Raw genomic sequence first — 26,137 nt, forward strand, 5'->3', positions numbered from 1 at the left:
TACAACTGAAAAGGGTATGGAGAAAAGAAGGGAGTTTTTCTTGAAGTGCACTAGTTCATGCAGTATTGGTATTAATGCACTTATCACACAAAATGAAAGGATTTCTGTAACTATAGTGCCATCTACCTCTCAAACAAGAAGACAGTACAATTACATAAACATCTGTTAATTAAAAAAATAAAGCATCAGTAAATGAAGCACTATAACTTTGCATTGTGCTTTGCATTTACACACCTAGGATGACAGCACTGTTGGTGGCAAAGGTTAGACAAAGTCGCATAGCTTTGCACATTAAGGACACATTTAGCAGAGCAGTTTGTTCCAGCAGAGTGCCAGAACAGTAGATCCATTTGCAAAAGTGAAGCCAAACTCCATTCCTATCAAGTCAATAAAAAGAGAATCTGACAGAGGAAGCAGGGACAGGTATTCTGGGAAGACAACAGGGATGTTGCTATCATGTGTAGGGAGGGCTCAGAAAGGCCAAGTCACAGCTGAGGCTGAACTTGGGAAGGGATATGAAGAATTACAAGGGTTTCTATAAGTATGTCAGAAAAAGAAGGTCAAAGAATGTGTACCTCCCCAGATAAGCATGACTGGCAAACCAGTAACAATGGACAAGAAGAAGGCTGAGGTACTCAATTTTTCTGCCTCAGTCTTCTCTAGCAATTTCTCTTCTCATAGCTCTCACATAGATGAACCACAGAGGAGGCATTGGAAGCATAAAGCCTCTTCCAGTGTATGAAAATACCAGGTTTATGAAAACCTGGGAACATTAATACACATAAGCCTCTGGAACCTGATGAGATGTGTCCCAGGGTCTTGAATTGGCTGAGGTAGTTGCCAAGCCACTTACGGCGATAGTCCTGACAGTGACATGAAATCCCCAGTGACTAGAACAAAGGAAACATTGCTTCCACTTTTAGGAAGTGGCAGGAAGGGAGAGTCCTAGAAGTCACCAACCTGTCTGCCTTAACTCTGTGCCTAGGAAGATCATGGAGCAAATCTTCCTAGAAGCTATGCTAAGGCACATGGAGGACAGCGAGGTCATTCCAGACAGCCAGCACAAGCTTCACCAAGGGCTCTGAGCAACTTTATGCAGCTGAAGATGCCCCTGCCCATTGCAGTGGCGATGCACTAGGTGACTTTTATAGGTTCCTTCTAACCCAAAGCATTCTGTGATTCTATGATATCTAAAACATTATCCCATGTCAGTACATCTTCCAGCTTCAACTAGGTAAACACTAACTCCTCCTAAAATGAACTGGTCACAAGTTGGCTAATGTTCTGGTAGGTTTCAGTCTGAGCATAGCATCCAAATAAATGCCACTAGATGGCTTATGAAGGGTGCTGCAGCCATCTAGGTTTGTTTTTTTTCTGGGGTCAGGTTGGGATTAATAAACTCTACTGAAGCTGGAAGTCTTTGGAGTAATGGACAGACAACATAGAAATCGTTCTATGGTGTAAAACAAAATAATAATAGTATTACTAGAGTTTTCCATTACCTTGGTTTTCCAGTATCTCTGATCTCTGTTTACCCAGATATACAGACACTGATTGTGGACATGAACTGAGCTGTACATTTTCTGATTTCTTAAACGTATCAGAGAGGTTTTATCAGAACAGAAACAAGGGGGGGAAAAAAGCTAATGCTCACTTCTTAATTTTAACAGTTTCACTTCTCTTGACTTTTTTCATTTCTGTATCTAGTTCAAGTCGACCTTTTATCATCCTGATAAATCCAGAAGACGATTCCTTTCATAATGTGATCTTTTCCCTTTTGTAACATAGAAGGACAGCTTTCACATGGCAACACTAACAAAACTGACATTACAAACACCAAGTCTAACAAGACCTCCTGTATCATCGAGTATAAGGGTTTAATCAAGGAACAGATACAAACTAAAAAAAGACTTAAGACTGTTACTACTAATAAAGTTTTTAGCAATTGACTTAGAGACCTACCTGTGATGAACAAGCTAAAATCACAGCAGAGAAATAAGGAGGAATGAAAGCAAAACCACTTTGTTTTCTCCTGAATTCAATTTTACAAAAATTTGCCCTGATCCTCCAGGGAACTGGCCTTGGTCCTCCAAATTACTTTCACTAAAGAACTCAAAAACTTCATTTACTACTGAAGAGTCTTTGAATGGCTGAAGATCAGGAAATCAGAGAAAAATTGAAAAGGTAAGAAATATGTTTAGTTCCGAGTAAAACAGAATGAAAATTTCAAGGTGGTATAATTTAGAAGACAATTCACTACCTCAACTGGCAGGGTAATTTCATGATAGATTTTGCAAGGATGCTATTCCAGGAACATACATTATTATCCTTATCTTACACAAGACAAACAATGCTAAAATGCATGAAGTTTTGTTAAAAAGACAGGACCCTGTGCCTCTTCTCACTAAACTAATTCTACAGGGCACAGGGTGAAGTAGTATTCATAAAATATAAACTGTCAAAATAAGGGAGAAACCAGCCAAAGAAAATCCTGCTGCCCCAGAAAAAGCAGCAGGAGAAGATAGTAAGGTGCATTTCCTGACTTGCAGCAAGCATTGCAGTGCTGTGGATTAACCTACGTATTTCCTCTGTAAGCAAATATAAGAGATGGTGCAGATATCAGCTATGGGGTATTTGTGATGTTTTGTTTTATTTTTAAAGAAAATAGAAAATTATCTCTCTCTAGCTCTCTGTGAGCCACGTTAACTTGTTATGATACTCATTTTGTATACACTTGTTGGGGGTTAGGTTTTCTTTTCCTTGTTACCTGTGGAATTTTTCCCATTGCGTTGTTAAGAAGCACTGATGGCTGGGCACTTGAGATGGAGAAGGGGGAACTCCTCGGGTTTTGGGGAGTTTCTCTTGGAGGGACAGAGACACCATAAGATTAGAAGCAGGTAAAAGCAGAGTGGAGGCAGTTGCTAGCTCTTGACTTTCAAAGAGGAGGGTCACTGCTACCACCACCATCCCAATGCCAGGAGCTGCCTCTTCTTCTGCCTTACCCTGCACTCTGATCCTAGCAGGACACCCTCCCACTTGTTGTTTCCAAGCATCTTGCTGGAGCGCTGTGACCAACACTGTCCCCAGTGCTGGTGAGCAAACCTTCTCTTTTCCATCCCTTCCCATCTGGGACACAGCCGCCATCACCCCAGCGCCCCCTGCAGCCACGGGGGAATCATCGCACCTGCCCTGCCCGCCGGGAGCCGCCAGCGCCCCTGCTGGCCGTGACGGGAACTGCACCGAGGGGAAAGCACCCGCGGCCGAGAGGATCGGAACTGGGTTCCTGTTCTGGCTGGGGTTAATGCTGCAGTTGTTGTTTTGTTTGCCTTGTTACACATACTAGTAAAGAACTGTTATTCCTATCCCCGTATCTTTGCCTGAGAACCACTTAATTTCAAAATGATACTAATTTGGAGGAAGGGGGTTTACATTTTTCAGTCCAAGAGAAGCTCTTGCCTTTCCTAGCAAACACCTGTCTTTCAAACCAAGACAACACTCTTCTTACTAGCAGCAGTAAATAAATTTGAGCAAAACTAAACAGAAGTCTAGCTCTGAAATGGGAATTGAAATATGAAGCAAGACGGCTCTGGAGAGACCATAAGGCAGTCTTCCAAAAGTTGAAGGGCACTACAAGAGAGATGGTGAGAGACTTCGTATAGGGCATGTACTGACAGGACAACGGGGAATGGCTTCAAACTGAAGGGGATAGGTTCAGATTAGGTATTAGAAAGAAATTCTTTACTGTGAGGGTAACTGGCACAAGTTGCCTAAAGAAGTTGTGGATGTCCCATCCCTAGAAGCATTCAAGGCCAGATTATATGGGGCTTTGAGCAACCTGATCCAGTATATGCTCACCCTGCCCATGGCGAGGGGATTGGATATAGATTCTACAGTCATTTTGTGGTTCTTGGAACCACAGAACAAACCATTCTATGATCCTAGATTCTATAAGGATATCCAGAACGACATGAAGTATGACAAGTACAACAAATTCATCAAGGCTGATAAACAGAGCTTCTAAATGGAATATAATACAAAACATAATCACTGACAAATCACAAGCATTGCCTTTCCCCTTTGTCAGATATATAAGGTGAAGTCTGCTGACGCTTTTTGTTTTATGATGAAGATATAGTCACCAAATAATTGCCTTCCAAAATTTAGGACTAAGTCAAACTAATAAAACAACATAATAGCTTCATCAGAATAAACATAAATATTGTGGCAGAATAATTTTAAAACATGGGATGCATGGCAAGGTTCTAAGTCATCCTTCACTTACATGAAAGTAGAAATTCACAAAGTAATTTAACAACTAAAGACTATCACAAAGTTTTGGAACACAAGCTTATTTTAGGATACAATACAACATACTTGTTTCTTTATCGATAAACTACTCTGCTTTCTGCAGAGAAACAGAGGAGAAAGAGACATTTAAAAGGCTCCAGGTGGAGAACATATGCTACATCAACTGTCACTGAAGAGAGAACTAGGTATTCGACATTTCTCTAGCACAAAGACAGACTGCATTCTTGAATATTTAGATTACTACTAATTATATATGGCTTCAAGTTTATGCAGCACAGCTTTAATGTTCCCTTCATTTACTTTGTTAAAAAAGCAAATTGTCTATTAAAGAAAAGCAGTCTAGTAAAGCACATGCTATTTTGGCTGATGCACAATAGATATTTTAAATTTCATCTGAAAATCATTGAAATATGTTGCATATCAACTCTTAAGAAAAACAAACAAACAAAAAAGAAACAAACAAAAAACAAACAAAACCCCAAAACAAACAAACAAACAAAACCCCGAAACAAACAAAAACCAAGCCAGAAACTTTAACTTAATTATACTTTTACTTACAAGTATGCAAGCATTCTGTTACAGTAGTAGCATCAATCAGGTATCCATTGCACAGACGACAGGTTATATGGGCATTAATGTCCCAAAGCTTAATCTTCCTTGTTAGCATCTTTGGTGTCTGTGGAAGAGACATATCAAAGTAACACAGCTGTAGTCATTTGGGAATAAATGAGTAACTTGTGTTAACAGAGCTTCAGACTTTCGTACAATGTACATGGATGTGTACACACCGTGGTGGCACTAACTTTTATGTCACCTCACAGAAACTAAACAATGTAAACCTCATACTATTTTGCAAGTCAGTACTGTAGGAGCACAGAAAACAGCCCCTCTAATATGCTACTAATAAGTCCTTTTACCAACCAATAGACTCAGATTTATGGTGAAACCCTACTATCCTGGTAATTTGAGTCATTGTATTCTGTCTAATAATGATGGAAAACTCACAATATATGGACGGAGAAAATCCTTAAAGTAATTTCAGATTCAAGATTGTTTTGACAATTGAAAAGTCATAGCAACTCTTAGGTTTAACCACACTTTTAAGTTTGCCTTGTGTCACTAAGTTGAAGCATAATTCTGAATCTGTCTCTAAATAATGGGGCTGGAAAGTAAACCTTCTGAAATCCCTTTTATTTAAACACAAATTAATTAAAGACTACATTATAGATGAAAATAATTTCATTGGCAGAGGAGCAGTTTGTTGTGCTAAAACTTGAACTATAAATTTTTCCTTTCTTTTGAGCATGGGATGGCATAAGCACCTTTACAAGAAAAAATTAGAAATCAAAAAATGAAAAAGCTCATTTAACTTTTTTTTGCAGCAAGTCAAATTGCTTAGTCAGAAAACACCACACAAAGCCAATGCCTTTAAAAATAAAATGTTATCTTTCATAATACATAGCTGTATTATATTTTTCAAATTATTCTGAAAATTGTATTGTTACAGAACTTGACCAGCATTCTAGTTAATTAATAGAGCAGGTCATGTTTGCTTACAACCTACTACATTAAGTTCTCACACTGCAGAAGTCATCAAATTACACTGTTTTCTTTTAAAGCGATTTTACTGTCTCTGGCTTACAAATACTGGTTTTCAGCTAGCTCAGTCTGGAAAACATTTCAGAATTTGAATGATGACACATGTTCCCCAAGTTTCACACAGAAATATTGCAATGAGGTTGTCTGATCTTTAATTTCTTTTTTGTCATCTTTTTCCTATGTTTAGTGAAGTGGTACCAAGAAGAAAAAGAACTATCAAACAGCAAACTTCCACATCAATCTGAACTATTCCAGTGCAGAGAAGTACCATATGTTCCACTATAAACCATGGAGAAACATATCCAACACCCACTCATTCAAATCTGCACTGTCCTACACAAAAAGGACTAGGAAGACTTCCAATTCTCACAGTTAAGAAGTAAACAATGGGGGGGAAAAATCAAACTTATTTCACAGTATTTGAGATTTAGATTTATAAATCTAGTGACCTCCCATTACAGAAGAATAAAAGAGCAGCTTGATTTTTGCAGTACATAAAATAAGTGAGAACCTATACTTAGAAACTGAACTTTTCTAAATTGCAGAATTATTTTTAACCTTCTGAAAACCAGATGCACATTAAATCCTTGCAAATTAGTGCATTAGGTCATCAGTTAAAAACTACTACATGAAGCATGTAGGTTTCTGTGGTGCTGAGGAAGACCTATTCAAGGTCACTCTTCAAGAAGAGCTCAAGCAATGGCATCAAGCCACCAGTTAAACAGAAAGTGAGCACACTAAAAACCAAGATTCATGACAGGTAAAGAAGAAATTAGCCTACACAGATCCTGAAAACGGCAGTATCAACACAACTCTAGTTACTTGTCTAGGCAGCAATTCAGAAGAAGGTGATCAGGATAACCACAGGCAGAATCCAAGCACTACTAAGGCAGAAGAGCCAAAGACTTAATAGTGAAATCCGAAGTAAAAAAGTTGTTTATTTTCTAGAAAAAAATTACAATTTTCCCTCAAGACAGTAAACACTGCCACTAGAAGAACCAATAGCAAACAAAAAAAATTCAGATGGGATATATTATAGAACAGTGACTGAACTATATAACGAAGGCAAAAATAATACAAAATATTAATAAATATTAATAAATTCCCCATTGTGCCGGGGAAAAGGAAAAAAAAAGATGATAGCAAGAATAATACACACTTTTCCAACTTAATAGGAAAATAATCATACAAGTTTTGGCACTGAAAAAATGAGTATCTTCTAGAATATCAAGAGCAAGCCTACCAAATCAACCTTATGAAAATTTCATTCACTTTTGAAGGAGGACAGAAAGTCTCTCTCATTAGATATTCAAAGGACTGAAAATAAGAACTATTGGAAGAAGCAACAGAAAGGTAACAGGTCTTTCCAGGGCAGTAGACACCTCAGTTTCAAAAAGTGATAAAACCTACAGTACGAAGAGATTTCTCCAGAAGGCCTGTCCCATGCTGTTTTCTTGCAGCTACTAGAACAGGATGATCCCTTCTCTGCTCATGCAGAGATGCAGACATGGTTGCTTCAGCACACCTTGAATCTCCAATAAACAATGCAACTTTTAAGATGTGTAAGCAAGCTATCAGTGTCAGACTTTTTATTTAAGCCTGCATTTTATACAATGGTGACCCATGTCCTCTAGTCTTGGGAAAAAGAACTTAGAATGCCTCTCTTGCTTTTCAGAACAGTTAACCTGTTACACCAAGAGGACTTAGTAAAAATTTAAAAATTAATAAAAGTAAAATTTAAAAGAGGCCATACCCCTTCGTATTTATTTAGAAAGGTAGAGAGAAGCTTGCAAAAAAAATGGCATATTACCAAGATGTCAGTTCAGTCAGATAACATAAATACTCAGACTTTGCAGAAAACTTGAATTGCTTCCTAGAGGGAAATAGAAAAAAAATTTAGCAGAACTAATGACACATATAAAGAAAAAACAGAGACATTAATGTTACAACCTCATATAAGAAATTAAATTCACTAATCATAGCAACTAATTAAAAACATAAAGTAATTCCACAGTATGTAAAGTAATTCCATATTAATTACCTGCCTGTTCTGTATCACTTCAGAGGGAAGTAAATAACATAATTGCAGATTTCATCATCAACTATTTTTTCTCATTATTGCATTTGAAGATGATACACAGTCATACTAGGAAATACAAAGCTAAGCTACCACTCACAATGCTTAAGAAGAAAGTCTCCACGTGGATAGGTGGTTAATACAGGATGTCTTTCATATTCCTATCTGGAATACATTAACTATCAGCTCAGAAGGGATACTAGTCTACTTGAACCATACAGCTGCTCTTGGGAAGGCATCCCAAGATACCCATGTTTCTACTGCCAAACAAAAGTAAAGCACCACTTTCATCATATAAGGCAGCCAAGCTGTTATCACCCCACACCAAACACTTATTTTAAGTGATCATATATAATCATAAGTACACAGCTGCAGGAGAAGAAATGTGCATTAGATCTGGAGATCAGAAGCAAGCAGAAGGTACAAAATATTCTCAAGACATTATTGGTGACAAGTACATCATAATTGATATGCCAAATCCTACTTCTATGTTATCTCAACCCCAGCTTGTTATAAATACTACTGGTTATTTTAACATTAAGAGTACAAAAATGAAATAAAAATATATTTCTCAAATATTTAAGATTTTACATGAGTCTAATCACCCTGAAAATTTCAGTTTATTTCAATTTATCAAGCATACAAATACTGAGTTTATCAAACACGCAACTGAAGACCAAGTTAGTTATTTTTAACTGCTGCCCTCCCATGAATGCAAGATGACATGTCTTTTGACAAAATCTCAGTGTCCTTCAGAAGTCTTAGCATCTGTTTTTATCATTTAAATAGACTCTTAAAAAGCTACTTTTTTAGCATATCAACATGTAGTAATGTCAAAGAAGCAAAGCATGTTTGCCAGGTGCTTTCCACTGAAGTATCCTTAATCAAGTGACATCCTTCTGCTTAGGCTACTGACAGCTTCTACACATGCAACTTGTCCATGCCAGTAATCTCATACAAACTGGAACTAAACGGCAAGACTACACAACATCCAAAACATCAAGTTTGACTAAGAATCACACAGCCTATTCCTCTGTTTTCCAGACAAATCCAGGTCTCCCTTAAACACCTTCCCTTTGAAAAAGAGGTATTTTTTCAAATCGGAATTCCAGGTGATCTCTTTCACAGAACCTATCTTCCCATTCTCAAACAGTTATATGTTGAAAAGAAAGCTAAAAAAGAATTCACATACCTCCAAAACAAGAAATCTAACCTTAAAACCAGAAACTGCCGAAGTCTAAATACACATTCCCAGGAAACCATGCAGCTTAAAAGCACAGACAGATATCTGGATAACACACTGAGCCACTTGATCTGACCTCAGTTTACTCTGCTTTGAGCAGCTGGATTATATAGAATATCCTGAGCTGGAAGAGACCCAGGGAATAGTCAAGTCCAAATCCTGCCCTGCATAGGATATCCCTAACAATCACACCATGTGTCTGAACACTTCTTGAACTCTGTCAGACTGCTGTTGTGACCACTTCCCTGGAGAATCTGTTCCAGTGCCCAAACACTCTGGGTGAAGAACTTTTCCCCAATACCTAACCTAAATATCCCCTGACACAAGTCATGCCATTCCCTCAGGTCCTATTACAAGTAACTCCATCACATGAAGGACATGATCTCCTGATGTATTTTCTAACCTGAACTATCATATGATTCTATGAATTTACTACCTCTGCCTATCCATGTAATAAACAAGCTGAACTTCTTTGTATATTGACTGATCCCAAGTTGCTGATGACAGTTAGACAATCATAATCACAGAGACCATAACTCAATGAAGTTAGCGTGAGCTCAACATCTAACACTGGCTGCTGTAAAAAGAAAACACACAGAATCAGGTTGACATTAAAGTGATACACACTAGCTTGAAGCAATAATAGAGAGATGATAAGTTTACTTTGCCAAAGCACAACCTAAGCTGCCTAAAAAAGTATATTAAAAAAATCAGACAAAAACATATCTCCCAATTGACACTTTTTTCAGAGACTCTCTAGACTGCGCAGGATTTAGTAAGAATAGCAAGCCTCCAAAAGATATATTTACATTTGCTGTATTTTGTAATGTGACCCATCATTCACTGATGCATGCTCAAGAGCTTCTAAATCTTTCACAGGATCACTGTCAAGTTCAGAAGCTAAACACAGAAAGCTACCATTCTATATAAAAAATAGGTAAATTCAGAGGACAGACCAAATTCTGAACACTTACAATATTGTTTTCCAAACCTAATAGCTCATTTAAAAACTGTAAACCTCACAGCAGTTAGCAGACAACAGAAAATACCATACCTTAATTTAGTTTTTAGAAAGCCAAAGCCAAGAAAGGCAAACCTCTGTAATACAGAAATTCTTTAGTTCTTCTAAATTAAACTGTTAGTTCTTCTGAGATGTATCTGCTCAAATAGTAATGTATGAAAGCAAGCAGTCTCAAACGTTAAGAACTGTAGATAACTATGAAACTCTCAATCAACTAACTGAACCATGACATTTGATTAAAAAGTTTAAAGTCTTATTTTGTACTTAGTCAGCTAATGAACACTGGAGCCAAAACACAGTCCCTCTCTGTCAAATCCATGTTGCTGGAATGGCAAGAAGTCATTCCTCCATTCTAAAAAAACCCAAAACCAAAAAAGCAACAAAAACCCCCAAACCAAACCAACCAACCAACCCAAAAAAAAAAACCGGGAAAAAAAAAAAAAAGGCAAACCAAAAAGCAAAACAAAAAAGAACCCGAAACAAAAACCAAAACCTACCCAAAAAAAGGACACACAACACACCAACCTGATCCTCAACTGTTTTTACAGGAAACGTAAAATTCAAAAAAATTGATGTTACTGTATGTTTCAGTATGGTACCTAGATTCATAGGATAATGTTACAGATATAATGCAAGTTGCCCTAATCCAGCCTTTCACTCAAAGCAGGCCCACTTAATTTAAGTTACAGTGGGCTATTCCCACTTTACTCCCAAAATGTTCAGCAGGGATGATTCCACAGCCCCTTTGGGCAATCTGTTACAGGGCCCAACCACCCTCACTGGCAAAAAATGCTCCTACTGTCTCATAGGAATCTACTTCATTGCAACTTGGGTACGATGCCTCTCATTCTATAAGTGTGCACCTCCAAGCGCAGTGCAGTGCCCTCGTCTTGATTTCTGTTCACAGGTTGTGTTGAACATATCAGTACCATCCTCCCTAATTCTTAGCATCACTTCCTTTAGGACTTTTGTAAATACTGCATAAGAAAGAGCAACACCAAAATCTTACTCAACAGCTGAAGAGCCACTCTTAATCCAAGTTCTTAGTACTTCATCATGGTTATTATTCTGGAATCACAACAAATCAGCATTGATCTGCTTTAGAGAAACAGAAAGCCCTCTGAAGGGCTTAAAAAGAATTGAGAGATCCTGTTTAAAAAGTTAAAAAAATACTCACGCCACTCTTACAAACACAAAGCCTACTTTTCTAACATATGCCACCACATTTGCTTGAAATGGATGGGAGACTTGTTAGAAGGATTCCATTTTGAAGAGACTATTTTCTTAATAGTCTGCCAAGCAATGAATTATTCAGAAACAACATACCAACAATGGAGGGAGAAGAGACTTTCTTTCAGTGCTGGAACATAAAACCCCAAACAAACACAGAAAATGTTTCAAACATTCAGCTAACATGAAAAAATGATAATTTGCAAAAAAGATTAGTATTTCTTCATCTTGGCTCCAGCTGACATTATTTTAAACCACACTGCTGGCATGGTGTCAGCCTCTCACTGTCTGGAAGTCTTATAAAACATCAAAAACGGAGTGAGGACATTTACCAAATGTGGACTATATTCCCAATTAAAAAACAAGCATAAAAACAAACCCACACACACCGACTCAGAAGAGGCTGAAAGGAGATATGCATATTTGAGAAAGTCAACTAATTTTGTTTGTGGTTCATCCATTTCATCCACTAAGGCAATGCTCTCTTAAGACGATCAAGCAAAAAGTTATTGCAGGCCTCTCTACTAAAATTGTGTCACTGATAAGACAAGCCTGCATGTCTCGGTACAAGCTTTCACATTTCATAGAGAAGTCAGCACTGAAACTATTATTCATGCAAGATTACAGAGAGAATCAGCAGAGGGACTCCTCAGAAGTACAGCCTTATCATTCATACAGAAAACAGTCCAGGATATTTTAGCCTACATGAGGCATACCTCTTAAAACAGCATTTCTTTTCAGAGTCTGCCATCCAGAGACCTGAAAAGACAGAAAAATAGTCTGAAAGTTAACATCCAAAATTCCTCAAAATACAGCTGCCACAAAGAAATACTCGTCTCACTAAATTCACCTAAGTATTTAGGTATCTCTATTAATTTAAGATAACAGTGGGGTAGAAGCACTTGTAAGCAAGGAAAAAGGGAAAAATTTGACCCTCAGGAAAAAGAAGAAAAAGAAAAAGATTAACACAGTCTCCCGCTAGACAAGGAAAATTGCTCTAAAAGAAGCCCTAAGAAGTCCTGTTACTATGTGATGGGAAAAGAAATTCATTATCTTCAAAAGTGACAGGAAAAATAACCAAATAAATAAGCAGAATTCTTGAACAACAATCTATGGACTAGAAAGTCTGTAAGAAAAGAAAATATTTTTAATTGAAGATGCACATTTAGATGAGCAAGCATTCTCAGTTTTCAAGCTATGTTTTCAAAAAATCTGCTTTTTGTATCTTAGTCTTCCAAAATACTTTCAAGGTTACAATTAGTATTTCCAGAATCGCTAGGTATTAAAGAAGACCTTTATTCTTTGGCTAAAGGTGATATAATCTCACATGAACAGGTAAGCTTAACAGAAGTAGCAATTTTTCTTTTTGATTCACACAGGGAAGATTCAGCTGTTACACAGACAGGTAAAGACTACTACTAGTTCCATTTTCCTGCTCCAAAAAAATTAAAGGCATAGCCTGTAGTTATTGATTTTGTTGCTATATTGATAAGAAAATTAGGAAAATAATGATGAAACAAGATGTTAATGATAGTACATGACAAAAACTTCAGAACAATGCCAATAAAAATCTCTTTGCAGTTCCACTGTGAAGTTCTTTGATTGAATTCAAAATTAAAAATTACTATTAACTGAAAGCAATGCAGAGTTGCAAGAGATGCTCTTTCATTGGAACCCACAAAAAAGATCCCCAGTGAGGACACAAAGCCATATACAGTAGACTAAACTCCATAAGACTGTCATTTAACAGATACATTTCTCCAGCAAAATGTGGAGAACAGAGCAGTGACTTTGTGTCTTAGGGTAACCAGGACATTCTGCTTCTAAAGAAACCAGCTCAGAGGCCTATAACCACACCAAAAGCACATCACAACATGATCTCGAGTAACAGTCTTCCAAAAGGACTTATGCATGTTCCCTCACTGCTGATGGAAGAGGACAAGGTTACACTCTGGCTCATGTGGAAGAAGGAAGTGGCACTCAATTTGTAAGGAAAAAAAATCAACAACCAAATTGGTCCTACATCATCACCATATTCTTCCTGTTCTAGTTACAGGGTGATAGTAATGCACTATGAAAGCTAAAGACAGGGAAATTCAGTTTCTTTTTAGGTCTAGATGGTTGCTGGAGACTGGGCAAGAATATCATTCTGCTGATCCTGTAATAATTTAGAAGCAAGTACTAATACTTTCTTTAAAGGCTTTCTTAAGTGCTGTGATTGCTTTTAACAACTTGTCAAATTATCAAACTTTAACTGTTGTTAGAGCCACCTAGCTTTGTAAAGCAAAACAGGAAGTTATTCTTATCAGGTACAAATCCAGAACTGAAGTGAATGGCAGATTTACAAACCATTACAACTTTGTTCTCCTTTAACAGAATAAGCATATATACTTTTCTTTTGTTGAAACATAGCACAACAATGTTAATTCATTAAAAAGCAGAAGTACAATGCTCAAAGTGAGGAAACCCTGAGGAAAACATCTAAATGTAGCAAATAATAACAATTTTGCTGAATAATTGCTGAAAAGTACTAAAGTCATACAGCACCAAAAGCTGAATGGCAACAGTACTGGAAGTAGCAGGTGTACGTCAATTCACAAGGACAGTGAATTTAAGGTCAAAGTCACAGCTCTAAGAACAAAGTATTAAAACAATAGAACTGTTCCGATTCAAAACTAAGTGTGGAAAAGAAAATTTTCAAATCTGATGCTTATGATTGTGTGGCTTACACCGGGCATAAGCATCTCACTTTTGCTACTAGCTGCATACTGGTGAAATTCAATAGATAAACAGATTTTCAATGAGGTGAATTGAAGTGCAGAAAAAGAATACAACTCCTGCAACAGCAATCTGTTTCATTGTTCTCAAAGATGACAAATATTGATAAATTAACATTTTAAATATTAATTTAAATATTAACATTAAATTCTTAAGTACTATTATATATGTTCAATTTTAATAGCTGTTTCTACCTAATTCCACAAACTATACTAGCTGAACAGGCCTGGAAACACCTTATTTCATAACACCAGAATTAAAAAATGGCTCCTGACATTGTGAGCAAAACCGTGTAATGAGAAAACTAATTCAATTAGTTATTAGAATAACTAATTAGAATTAGAACTAAGTCTAATTCACACTTCCATCACAATGCAAGTAAAGCACACTATGGTCATGAGGTTAGAGATTATGAAGAGATAAAAGCACAGTTTGTCTTTTTCAGCTAGCTGGGTTAAACAAAAATAGTCTGTTATTCTAACCAGTTGCAATAGAAAGATAGAATTTGTTCATGACTGAATAGACAGACTTCTGCTCCATAAGGAAATTTATATAAAAGTAACTTCTTAGAATAATATGCTGACCTGCAAGAGATGAAGAATAACAGCTAAATGAAATTAATTTAAAAGCCTCACCAGCTTAAAATAAAGTACCTTCTTCTTTTTCAAGTTTTTCCATTGTAGGGCAAGATACTTATCAGTAAGAAATTTACTTCAAGAGAACTAGAGAAGCAGTCATAGTCCTACTTCCATTGCTAGAAATGTCAATACAGAATGTACAGTATTCTGAAGGTTGAGGATATTACCTCAGGTAAGCAACTTAATATGCAGGACACGATTTCAACAGATGGAAGGACAAAGAAAACAATATTGTGGTTGCTTTGGCTTCAGATACCAAAGTTTTTTATTTCAACTGTTGTCAGAGGTATGTTGTTGAACTTTTACTTTGAAACAATATATAAGCAACTTATAAAAGAGCACAGTGACTTCAAACATTAGCAGTGAGATGTCTGTGCTGGATTTTGCAAAATGCAATAACAAGAGAATTTGTCTTTCAAACCGACTTTTAAAATATTGTGAGCTCCATTAAAACTTTTATGTTGTATTTTCAAAGCACTGTTTCATAAAATACTAGAAATAAAACTTTCTGTTGAGCAAAAAGAAATGGATTAAAGATTTCCATTTGCTGTAGCAAGCCTTGTTATGAGTACATGTAGCGATTTTTATTACTTAATTCAAGAGAATAATTACACGTTAAGGCAGAAAATATAACCATGTACTTTTTTTACTATCATGCCAATAATTTTTCACATCAGTGGAATTCCTCACAAGACGTTTTTCTCATTCCTAGGAATGTCCTAACACCACCAGATGGCATTAGTACTCTACTTTCGGTAAAAGCAGGTAGCTGTTTTCTTAGTAACTGAACACAGAAAAAAAACAGGACTGTCCTGCAACACAGAAAAATAAATTAAAACGACACACTCATCAGCAGTCTCACAATGGAGACTTCCAGATCCTGCTGTGTCCCTGGCAGCCATTCAGACTCACCCCAACAGTCAGTTCCTCCAGTTTCCCCTATACATACTGGTTTGTCAGTAGCACTCACTCACTTTACTGTAATTGCTGGCACTATAGACTGTGAATTCAACCAAACACACCACTAAACCATGTCCCTTACTGCCCCATCTATATATCTTCTAAATATCTTCAGGGTTCCAACACAGCCCTGGATAGCCTGTTTTGATGCCTGACCACTATTTCAGCACAGAATTTTTTCTGAATATCCAGTCTAAACCTCACCTGGCAAAGTTTGAGGCCACTTCGTCTTCTTGTATCACTTGCTACCTGGGAGAAAAGACTGATCCACACCCGGCTACAGCCTCCTCTCAGGTGGAGAGTGAGAAAGTCTCCCCAAGCCTCGTTTCCTCCAGATTAAACACCCTCAACTCCCTCAGCTGCTCTTCATAGGACTTGTGCTCTCTAGACGCTACACCAGCTCCATTGCTCTTCTCTGGACTTGCTCCAGCACCTGAGTATCCTACCTGTAGTGTGGGGCCCAGAACTGGGCACAGGACTCAAGACTCAAGATGCAGCATCACCAGTGACGAATGTAGGGGGACAATCACTGCCCTGGTCCCACTGCCCACACTATTGCTGATACAGACCAGGATGCCATTGGCCTTCTTGGCCATCAGAGCACACTGTTGGCTCATGTTCAGTTGCTGTCAACCAACATCCCCAGGTCCTTTTCTGATGGAAAGTTTTCCAGCCACTCCGCCCTCAACCCATAGCACTGCATGGGTTTGTTTTGACCCAAGGGCAGGACATAGCACTAGGCCTTGTTCAGTCTCATACCACTGGCATCAACGTTCCAATCCATCCTATCCAGATAACTTATCCAATTTGGTGTCATCTTCAGGCCAACTGAAGCAGCACTTGATCCCCTGACACAGGCTGTCGATAAAAACATTAAATAGAACTGGGCCCCAGTACTGAGCCCTTGGGAACATCACCTGTGATCAATGGCCAGCTGGATTTAATTCCATTTCCCACCAATCTCTACAGAATACTGTGGGAAACAGTGCCAAAGGCTCTACTAAAGATCATATAAACAAGATGAGGCTTCCCCTCATTCACTAAGTGGGTCACTTTGTCACTGAAGGAGATCAGGTCAGTCAATCAAGACTAAAAACTAGGTCAATGCAAGGCCTGTATAAAAGTTATCAGAATGCACTAACCTTTGACAAAGTGACTAGGAAGAAAATAACCATGCCTTCCTACTCCAAGCTCCACCTCTATTTTGCTTTAACGTATCCCAGGACAAGGTGGGTGGGGATGCTGGGACATTTCACTGGTCCTTAATAAACCAGGAACTTTCTTTACCAGGGTAACTTTATAAGATGCAGGAAAATTATGGATTTCTTCCCAAAAACTCGTATTATTGCATGCTTGTATCAAAGGTACTGATTTCAAGAACAATGCTTACCAAACACATCCACAAACCTTGAGAAAACAACGAAGCAAAAGGGAAGGTGATACGAGAAGAAAAACTGGAGAAATACTTAAAGATCTAGATGATCACATTTGTCTCCCTGAAATACTTCCCAAGTCTAAGTTTATTTGTTTCAAGCACAGTTTAAAGGAAATCACAAAAGGGGGGGGGGGGGGAAACTCCAAAGAACCATTCAAGGACAAAACCCCCACTTTATTTTGCACACAGCAAGTAAAAGCATCCTCGATACAGACATATTAAAATTTCTAATTTATACAAGAGCATTGCTATTGCCACAAGACTACTAGAGAAAATTTTAAAAACCCCAAAGCTTATGATCCTAGTTTTAAAGTGACTGTGTGAGCTGGTAACTGAAAAGGCTGTTTAGATTTTGTTATTTGGTTTTTTTCATCTCCAGTCTTGGTTCTGGAAGTAAACAAATGATGGAAATTGTTTTTTCTCCCTTTCTGCAACCAGTCAGCAACCCAAATAAGCTCTATCTGAGCAATTCTGTAGTAAAATTTCCTATACATAGGAAGTATAACTTGATCCTCAATATTACTACTCAAGAGACTGACGAGCTTTATGCTAAACAGATTTTTCGTCTAAAAGTTGTTACTATTCACTAGCCAATTCATATTGCACCTTCATGATGAAAAGACAAAGAGCTGACAAGTCAACCGAAGCACAAATAATGGGATCTTTGGCAAACTTATTCGCAATTAAGTTTGCCATGTTATTTTAGAGAACTTAGATCATGATTAATGGTAATGTCACCTATCAGGTAATACAAAACGAAGTAGTTTTCAATACCACACCACTTTCATGAAAATATCCTTGAAAATTATCATGTAGTATTTAATTGTTTGATCTCAAGAGAACTTGGCTCTTTTTTTGAGGATACTTGACTAACACGCTAAAGAGAAACTACTCAGAGTGCATTCACACCATTACTAATAGTTGCATTAAGATGGCTTAAGAAAGCCATCTTCACCCCAAAGCAAAGCACATTCACTTTTACGCAGATTTCATTAATTTCGATGAGAAATAAAACACAGCACTGATAATAAACGACATATAAAAACTGACACCAATGTTTGAGATAAAGTAGAAGCAATAATCAGGACATAGTAGCATTAAGTCTACCCATTTACTCTTTATTCATATCATATACTTTCTTTTATGGTACAATGAGAGGCTGATCTATCTGGTACTTCTCCATCAAACACATTTCTGTCCAGAGAAAATGAAATAGGCCCTTCAGTAAATTGTCAAAACAGCAAAGATGTTCAAAATTTCTGTCTTACATGTCATTAGTGAAAGGCATAATAAAGAAAAGAAAGATTTCATTAAGGCAAGAGAAATAGCAATGAAATTGAAGTCTAAGTGACTGAGTGACTCAAAACTGGGTCCCACACCCCTTCACACAAATTTTGGTAACATTTTCTGTCATTTCAACTTGAAGAGTGAAATGACAAACATAAAACACCACCTCCTCCCAGCTGTCACAAGAATTAACTTTCTTAGAAAATTCATAAGACATAAGTACTATTAAAATTTTAAACATATTAAAAATAAACTTAATTCCCCACACACAAAGCCATCAACACAAACAAGAACAACAACAGCAAGAACCATTCAATCTCAGTTTGCCAAATATCTTAAGAATCTCATTTACTAGACATGTAATACCAGGGCTGAATACAATGACATTTTGATAAAAGGTTTTATTTCAATATTTTCTCTTACACATTGCTTAGATCTGGAGTCTGCATTAGAGTCCTGAACCATGAAGCAACCTGTTAAATTCAGCTAAAAAATTGGTTCCAAAACTGATCCATCAATGTGTTTGCAGCCAAAGAGATAATCAAATACCAGTATCATCAAAATTAGTGTTCTTTAAATTTTCAACTGACAATAGATGCTTATAAAGCACTAAATTAAGGAATATATATTGAAAATCAAGTAAACCATTATTCCTCTAATAAAGTCAACTAAAGACAATAACCACCTATTTGTCAGAAAAGTGGCAAGACTAGAGAGTTGTTATAAACAGTATTTACTTTCAAAACACATCTACATCTTCACCTACCAATAATGTAATAGAACACTTCAAAGAAGAAAGATATAATCCCTGCACTGAGATTCATATTTCATTTTCAATAGATATTGAGTTTCATCAGATTCATCATAGATTTGAATTCATAGATGCAAAGACTTATCAGTATAAAAACTCCCATGGACAGATGGACAGTGCCTTCCATCCAAACAGGTGAAAGCACAGGCTTCAAACATTAACAATAATTAATGCTGCCATAATCAGATAGAGACTAATCCAGAATGTATCATGGACCAACTAAAATAGCCACAGCCTGCCTTAAGTGCAATGTTGTAATCCACTAAGTAAAGCATCTTCTAAAATAATGTTCAATTCTTGATGAACACATTAAGGAAGAATGGCATGAAACTGGACCAAGTATCAGAACACTGTGTGAACAAAAAAACCCCTCTGTCTTTACTATATTCACCTATGACATCCTGGTCTGAGAGGGCTGTATCCGTTACTTAGAAGATAAGGAGAAAACAGAAAGTTATTTAAATTAAATATAAACTGGAAAGAAACCACATGCGCAAACTATCTAAGAGCTGTATTTGGCTTTAGAAAGAGCTATGGTGGGCTTTAGAAAAATGTTCCCAAATGTCTGAAAAACTCTTATACATCAGATAATGTAGCAATGTAATCAGACACCTTGTTTGTTTACTTAAAGACAGTGGGGGAGTGAAGTTAAATGAAAGATACAGTGTTTCCAGGCTTTTACAGTTTCTCCAAGATGGAGCCTTTGATACAGCAAGGTCATAGCAAACACAGGAAAATGACAATAAGTGTGGGGTTTTTTTCTCAGTATACCAGCTGCAGAAAAACAAACACAAACAATATCATACCCTCAATTCTAGCTTGTAGCACAACCATTATTAAACCCCTCCCATAAAGACCACCTGTATAAAAATATATTATAAATATTATAAAAAATATTAAAGAAGCCCACTACAGAGTTTTTTTTGCAGGACTACATCATGAAGAAAGAAAATAAAAATGCATTTAAAATTATAAATGGGAATTCAACAGAGCAGAGAAATAAGCACCCTGCTTCTCTATGGGAAGCTGGAAACAGATTTTCTCTTTAGCTGCCTTCAGCTCTGAAGGCAAAAGCAAACACAGTGCAAAGAAATTAAAGACTAAGTTTTTCCTGACGTTAGGCAATGATGATTAAAAATTGTCTTATATTAATATGCATAAAGCATTAATACTAAATCAGAGCTGGCATTTTAAAAGGTTGTGTTTAGGAAGAAGAGCAATGAGAGTGAAAAATAAGAGAATGGCAGATTTTTTAAGCAAGGAACATGTATATACACACTAAATGCAACAACCTGGCCTACTTACTTGATTGCTTCCCACCTACCATCACAACTGTCAGCCCCAGTGTGTTATTCCCCATATCCTTCCTCCTCCACTTTTTCCACTGCCTCAACATTTCTTAGAGTCAGACAAGGGATAAATAAGTATTACATCCACCAAGACACACTGGAAGTGTTATTATTGAAGAGATCACATTCCTATAGTTCATCAATAGGAAGCTTTTCAAGTCGCAACAGATGGCAGGCATTTCTTATCAGAAATAAAACATGATAATGAACATAAAGTAATACATTATATGAGAATTTTTATAGGTACCTTTAGCTCTTTTTCAAACAGATTATTAACTCAAAAAGTAAGGTAAAGTGCAGTTATACAGCTTTTACTTGAGCTTGTAAGTTACAAAACAGATTTCACTGTAAAATGGTATCTTAAAATTAATATTCAAAATTTATTGAAACTGATCCAAAGACTGCTGCTGTTAAAAGAGAGAAAGGATTTAAAAAAAAAGGGCTGACTACTCGAAAAAACATTCATTCTAGAGAAAGAAAGATTAATTATAAGGACCATGTATTCCTGTAGCTAGCCAAAAATGTACAAAATACAAGATAAATCCAATTCTCAGAGTACTTTCAGATTGACTGATTTTTTTTCTATATTATTTTACTTAAATGTATTAGGATACTAGGGTTTGGAGTACTGTTTGTTTATATAGTGGTTCACTATTTTCTCTCCAAGCAGTCATCTCAAAAGCAGCATGCTACAGTTAGTATTACGAAATTATATTCGTCTTACATATTAATAACATAAGGCTAGACTGTAAACTTCAATAAAGGGGGTAAAAAGGTGATTAAACTCTTCAGGGTTTCTTGAATGACATTTAAAACAGCAGTAAGCATACTACCAGAAAAATACAGGAATATTTAGTATTGTGAATTCCTATAATTTAAACTTGCTTTTTCTACATCAACATTTTCTTCACTGGGCACTAGGAGGCAACCGGCTAGCCAGCCAAATTTCAGATGCAAGATACTGAACCGCATTATGAGACCCTAATCATTGGGATCACATTTACAAGCTTTTGAACTAATACTGAATTCCTGTATCTTGGGAGGAAAAATGTCTGGCAAAAGATCTGCAATGAGCAGCAGTGTATCTGGAGGTTCAGACTGAGACCATATGAGGTGGTTCTACTGCAACAGCACAATAATTTCTAAGTTTTGTTGTACTGGTAGTGCCAGCTGCTAAGGGAAATGTGATTCTTTAATTTTCAGCTCGAGCTTTCCAAATCATTCACTCCTTTTAACCTCTGAGACAAGTAATGTCGTGGACAGGAGTCAGCAGCACAAAACCAAAGGGAAAAAAAGGGCAAGACAAAAAGGTTTTGAAAATAACAAAACACCCTTAAAACTTGGTATCTTGCACTGGTTTTGGCTGTGCTTGTACTCAGTATCACTGAAATTAGGGATGTGTACTTAACTATAATGTCAGTTATTAGACTATTAAGCCCATTTAGAAAGAGAATGAAATTTTATTTCCAAGAATGTTATGCCTTTCTTTTACACACTCCAATAGACTGAGTACCATCTCCAGGAAAAAGAAAGGTATTAAATATAAAGAGTCATAGGACAAAGAATTATTCTTTGCAACTTTTGTGCTCATCTGTTAATAGGGAGGGTATGGTTTTTAAAACTCACTTGACTGTCACATGCAAACACCTAGGTCACAGTTTGTATTTCTGCCCAGCCACTACTGTGCCCTCCAAAGAAACCACTTTGACACAGTTGTTTTTAGTTACAGCCAGTATTCAGTGTATCTCCCTGGAATAATGTCATGGTAAATAAGCCATTTCCATTTCATTCTGGTAAGGCTTAGGCACTTGCAGCATAAACAGAGAACTACAGTAACAGGAAAATGAGGAAACACCGCCTCAAAGCAGATATTTCATTTGGTAACAGAAAACCTAATATCTCATGCATTTGTAATATAATCCAACTAGAAAAGGTGATGTAGTGGTCCAGAAGTTCTAAAATACCACAGTTTTTATTTGTTTTTATTTTGATGGATTTTTAAAAAAATCAAATGGACTTACTACTGTATTTGTGGTTTACTGTATAATACCTGTATGTGCACAAAGTCTTATATAGACTAATAAGGTATACATTTGAAATGCAATTTACTTTGCTTAGAAAAGCTTTTATAAATTACATTGTGAGTAAAATTTCTTGCAATAAAAATATTTTGTTGCACTCTACATTAGAAAATACGTTCTCTTAACTGACATTTAGCTCATCTTGATTAGCAGAACTTTAGAATTTCACCACTGTACTGTTCAAAGCATCTCCCAAGAGTCACATTAAAACAGTATCTTCCATACAGGTAGTGCTGTTTCAAAACTTAGAGATGCTTTGGGAATGACTCAGATCTGTGGATGGTCTTCGGTGGGACTGCTAAATTCACAGGAAGGTTAATGGAGAACTTGAGAATGCTCAATCAAAGAGGATGCACTGCACGGTGAAAACTGAAATTTGTCTGGCAGCAAAACAGCTTGGCTCCACAGTCTGAGAAACCACTTCCTTCAAAACTCTTAATTTAGGTGCTTTCCAGACCCTTTCTCCAATTAAAACATGCTTAGTTCTTCAGACCATGAGATGCTCATGACAAGGTCTTGACACAGTCCTAAGAACAAAGCATCAAATACAAGGACACAGAAAAATATTTGTGCAAGAACAGATAAAATTCTCTGCAAGAAAGCTTGAATAAAAACATCTGTCTGGCAAGATTTTATCCTACTAAACATTTTCCAGCTTCTGACAAAGAAATGCTGATTTAATTTCATTCAAATTACTCTTTACATTCTGCTATTTCCTTTTTTAGTGCTGAGGTCATTTCCAATCAACATGCATTTACAAGCAGGGATAAAACCAGGAAGCAGTCTTAAGAGTGTCAAAGTTCCTAAAGTTTCAAAATATTATAAAAGCAAAGCATTATTGCAGAAGTGAACTTATTTTCTGTAATGAACACCACTACAACCACTAAATAACATCTGTCTCATTATCAGAAATCAAAATCACTGCTAGAGGCAGGAGGCTTTTGAAGAAAAGACTACTATTGAGTGTCATCCCAGAACAAGTCTTGACAAAATGTTATGGAGATATCTGTCATACACTGGAAGAATATATTCCAACATCTTACTAGTTGAGAGTTTAGAGATGTAAACTACAAGTCATTTAAAAAGCACTTTGTTGCATATAGACCAGGAGACCAAGAGATCCTTGACTTCCAGTAATTAAAACTGAGATCAAAACTAATCTCAAATCTCATGAAGAAAAAAATCTTCAGTGAGATTTTACTACCTGATTTCACATCACTTTTTGAATGTTTATTATCCATGGACTTCAGAGAACACAGCTGCAACAGACTGTAATGTTCATTATGAAGACCTCTGCAGAACAGATGGACAACTCAGAAATTACTTTCAGTTGTCATTTGAATCTGATGGTGTACATTTGAACTGATTGCTCTGATTCCATCCAGACAAGAAAACCATGGCTTGAAAGGTTCACCATGAAGAAATGAGAAGCCTTATGAATCTGTGCCATCAACTCCTGAAAATCCTTAAGCTTTGGTGATCTTTGCCCTCTTCATTCCACTTACACATGTATGTTTTAACTTCCATCGTTGAAAAGTCCTAATCATACAATAAAAACATCTAGTTACATAAAAAATTAAATGCAATTCTATAACCCCAGAAATCAACCACTTACTAACAAAAACAAGAAAAATGTGTATCCCTAGTGACTGTATGATAACCTGAGTACTAGAATTTTTATGTCTTTTATCACAGATCTCGATCAGAAAAACAATTTTGTCTATCAACTGGTTCTGAAAAAGAGAGGAAGAATCTTCATATAATTGTGGTAAGACAATTCCTCTTGGTATGTATTCAAAGGCCCTTAAAAATTCATGTTTTCTGTCACCTGAATCCACTTACTGGTCCAGGTACCCTGGCAGACCAGTAAACGAGTAGCTATTAAAATGGGTATCTGTGGTGAGAGGCCAGAAGCTACCATCTGGTAAGAAGTAGGAAGATGCTACAATTCACTTGAAGGCACATTTTACCAACAATCAGTTTTTCACATTCCCATGTACATTAAGTCCAGATAGCAGCACTAGATAGTTAATTAATCCAAACTAAGATTTGAAAGGACTTGAGAAACTACATATCCTTTGGTTAAAAAAATTAAGCAACTACAGCTTTCAACCTCACTAATCTGCCTCTGTGCTGCTATAACAAATAACAAGAAAATGTTGCTAGAATTCCTCCATAACCTCCAAGTGGTTAGCAGGCATTTTGGAGTCTTTCTGGATTCAAATGTACAGACAATAAACTACATAAAATTAGCTATCCATGTACCATATAATTCAAATTATAAAGGAGCTTTGAAGAATTGTTCTTTTGTTCCTGAAAGCCTGGGAGGACTCTAAGACACACTCAGTTCATACACTTCTCCCATTATTCTGACATTCAGCTCTTTCAGATATAAATTGCAACAATGATACAACACACTCAGTCTCCTTTGAACTCTTGCTGCTGCAGCTTTCTTACCTCAGACACAATCCTCACATCTGGCAATGTGAAAACAAACCTGATAGTTTGCATTATTTATTTATTTATTATTAAATCCTACAATAGCATTTTTAACCAATAGAGCACAAAAGCTATTTTTTTTCCACCTACAGCTGTTCAGTCCTCCATTTCTTTCAGCATAGAATTCCTAAATTCCTAACTTGAAGTCTTGGAACTTGGTTTTAAAAACATTTTCCATCTTTTTTCCTCTCTCAAAACAAGTGTAATTGTTAAAGTGACATCATACTTGGTATATTAAGTAGGGGGGAAGTAAGAGGAAAAAGGGAAACATTTGGCGTGATGGCGTTTGTCTTCTCAAGTGACAGCTGAAAGTGATGGGGCCCTGTTCGCGGAGATGGCTGAACAACTGCCCACGGGTAGCAGCGAATTTGTTTTCTTGTTTTCTCTGCTTCTGTGCACAGCTTCTGCTTTCCCTGTTAAACTGTCATTATCTAAACCCATGAGAGTTTTTAGAATACGCCCTTCCGATTCTCTCTCCACTACTGCTCTGGAGGACTGTGTGAGCAGCTGCATAGGGGCTTGGTTAAACTGTGACAGTCCTTTTTTGTACCAGACATGAGGCACAAAGGTTTCAAGAAAATTACAGATGCCATTGGGACATATTAGATTGAACATATAGCTGTTACTACTATTCAGCTAGTAAGCAGCAGCCTCCTGTGCTTGCCCTAGGGCTTGCTTTCCTGACATGTGTTAAAGAGTCTAGTGCTTGCTAGTGCTCACTTTTTGCTTTCACTGCTTTCTGTACTGCTGCACTGCTCCTCACCTTACTGAACTGTACGTGGGAATTCTTTGGTTCACACATCTATGTGCCTGGGCTGGCG

At 36.9% G+C, this 26,137-nt stretch overlaps 1 protein-coding gene across 4 annotated transcripts in view; it reads right to left on the reverse strand.

Moving 5' to 3' along the window:
- The window catches only part of PCGF3 (polycomb group ring finger 3), a 55,758-nt gene that overhangs the window by 16,909 nt on the left and 12,712 nt on the right, over positions 1–26,137 (reverse strand). Inside the window, exons 2-4 of one of the 4 annotated variants that reach the window (XM_014887123.2) lie at positions 12,195–12,237; positions 7,718–7,780; positions 4,867–4,984 (exon numbers count right to left, since the gene is read on the reverse strand). In XM_014887123.2, coding sequence (XP_014742609.1) covers positions 4,867–4,975 — 109 coding nt within the window. In that variant the 5' untranslated portion in view covers positions 4,976–4,984; positions 7,718–7,780; positions 12,195–12,237. Of the gene's footprint in view, positions 1–4,866; positions 7,644–7,717; positions 7,781–12,194; positions 12,238–26,137 lie in introns of those variants that run through there. The other 3 variants (XM_014887127.2, XM_088157401.1, XM_014887120.2) reach the window with 3 other exon arrangements.

The sequence above is a fragment of the Sturnus vulgaris genome, chromosome Z (assembly GCF_052056855.1).
Source record: "Sturnus vulgaris isolate bStuVul1 chromosome Z, bStuVul1.hap1, whole genome shotgun sequence".
NCBI lineage: Eukaryota > Metazoa > Chordata > Aves > Passeriformes > Sturnidae > Sturnus > Sturnus vulgaris.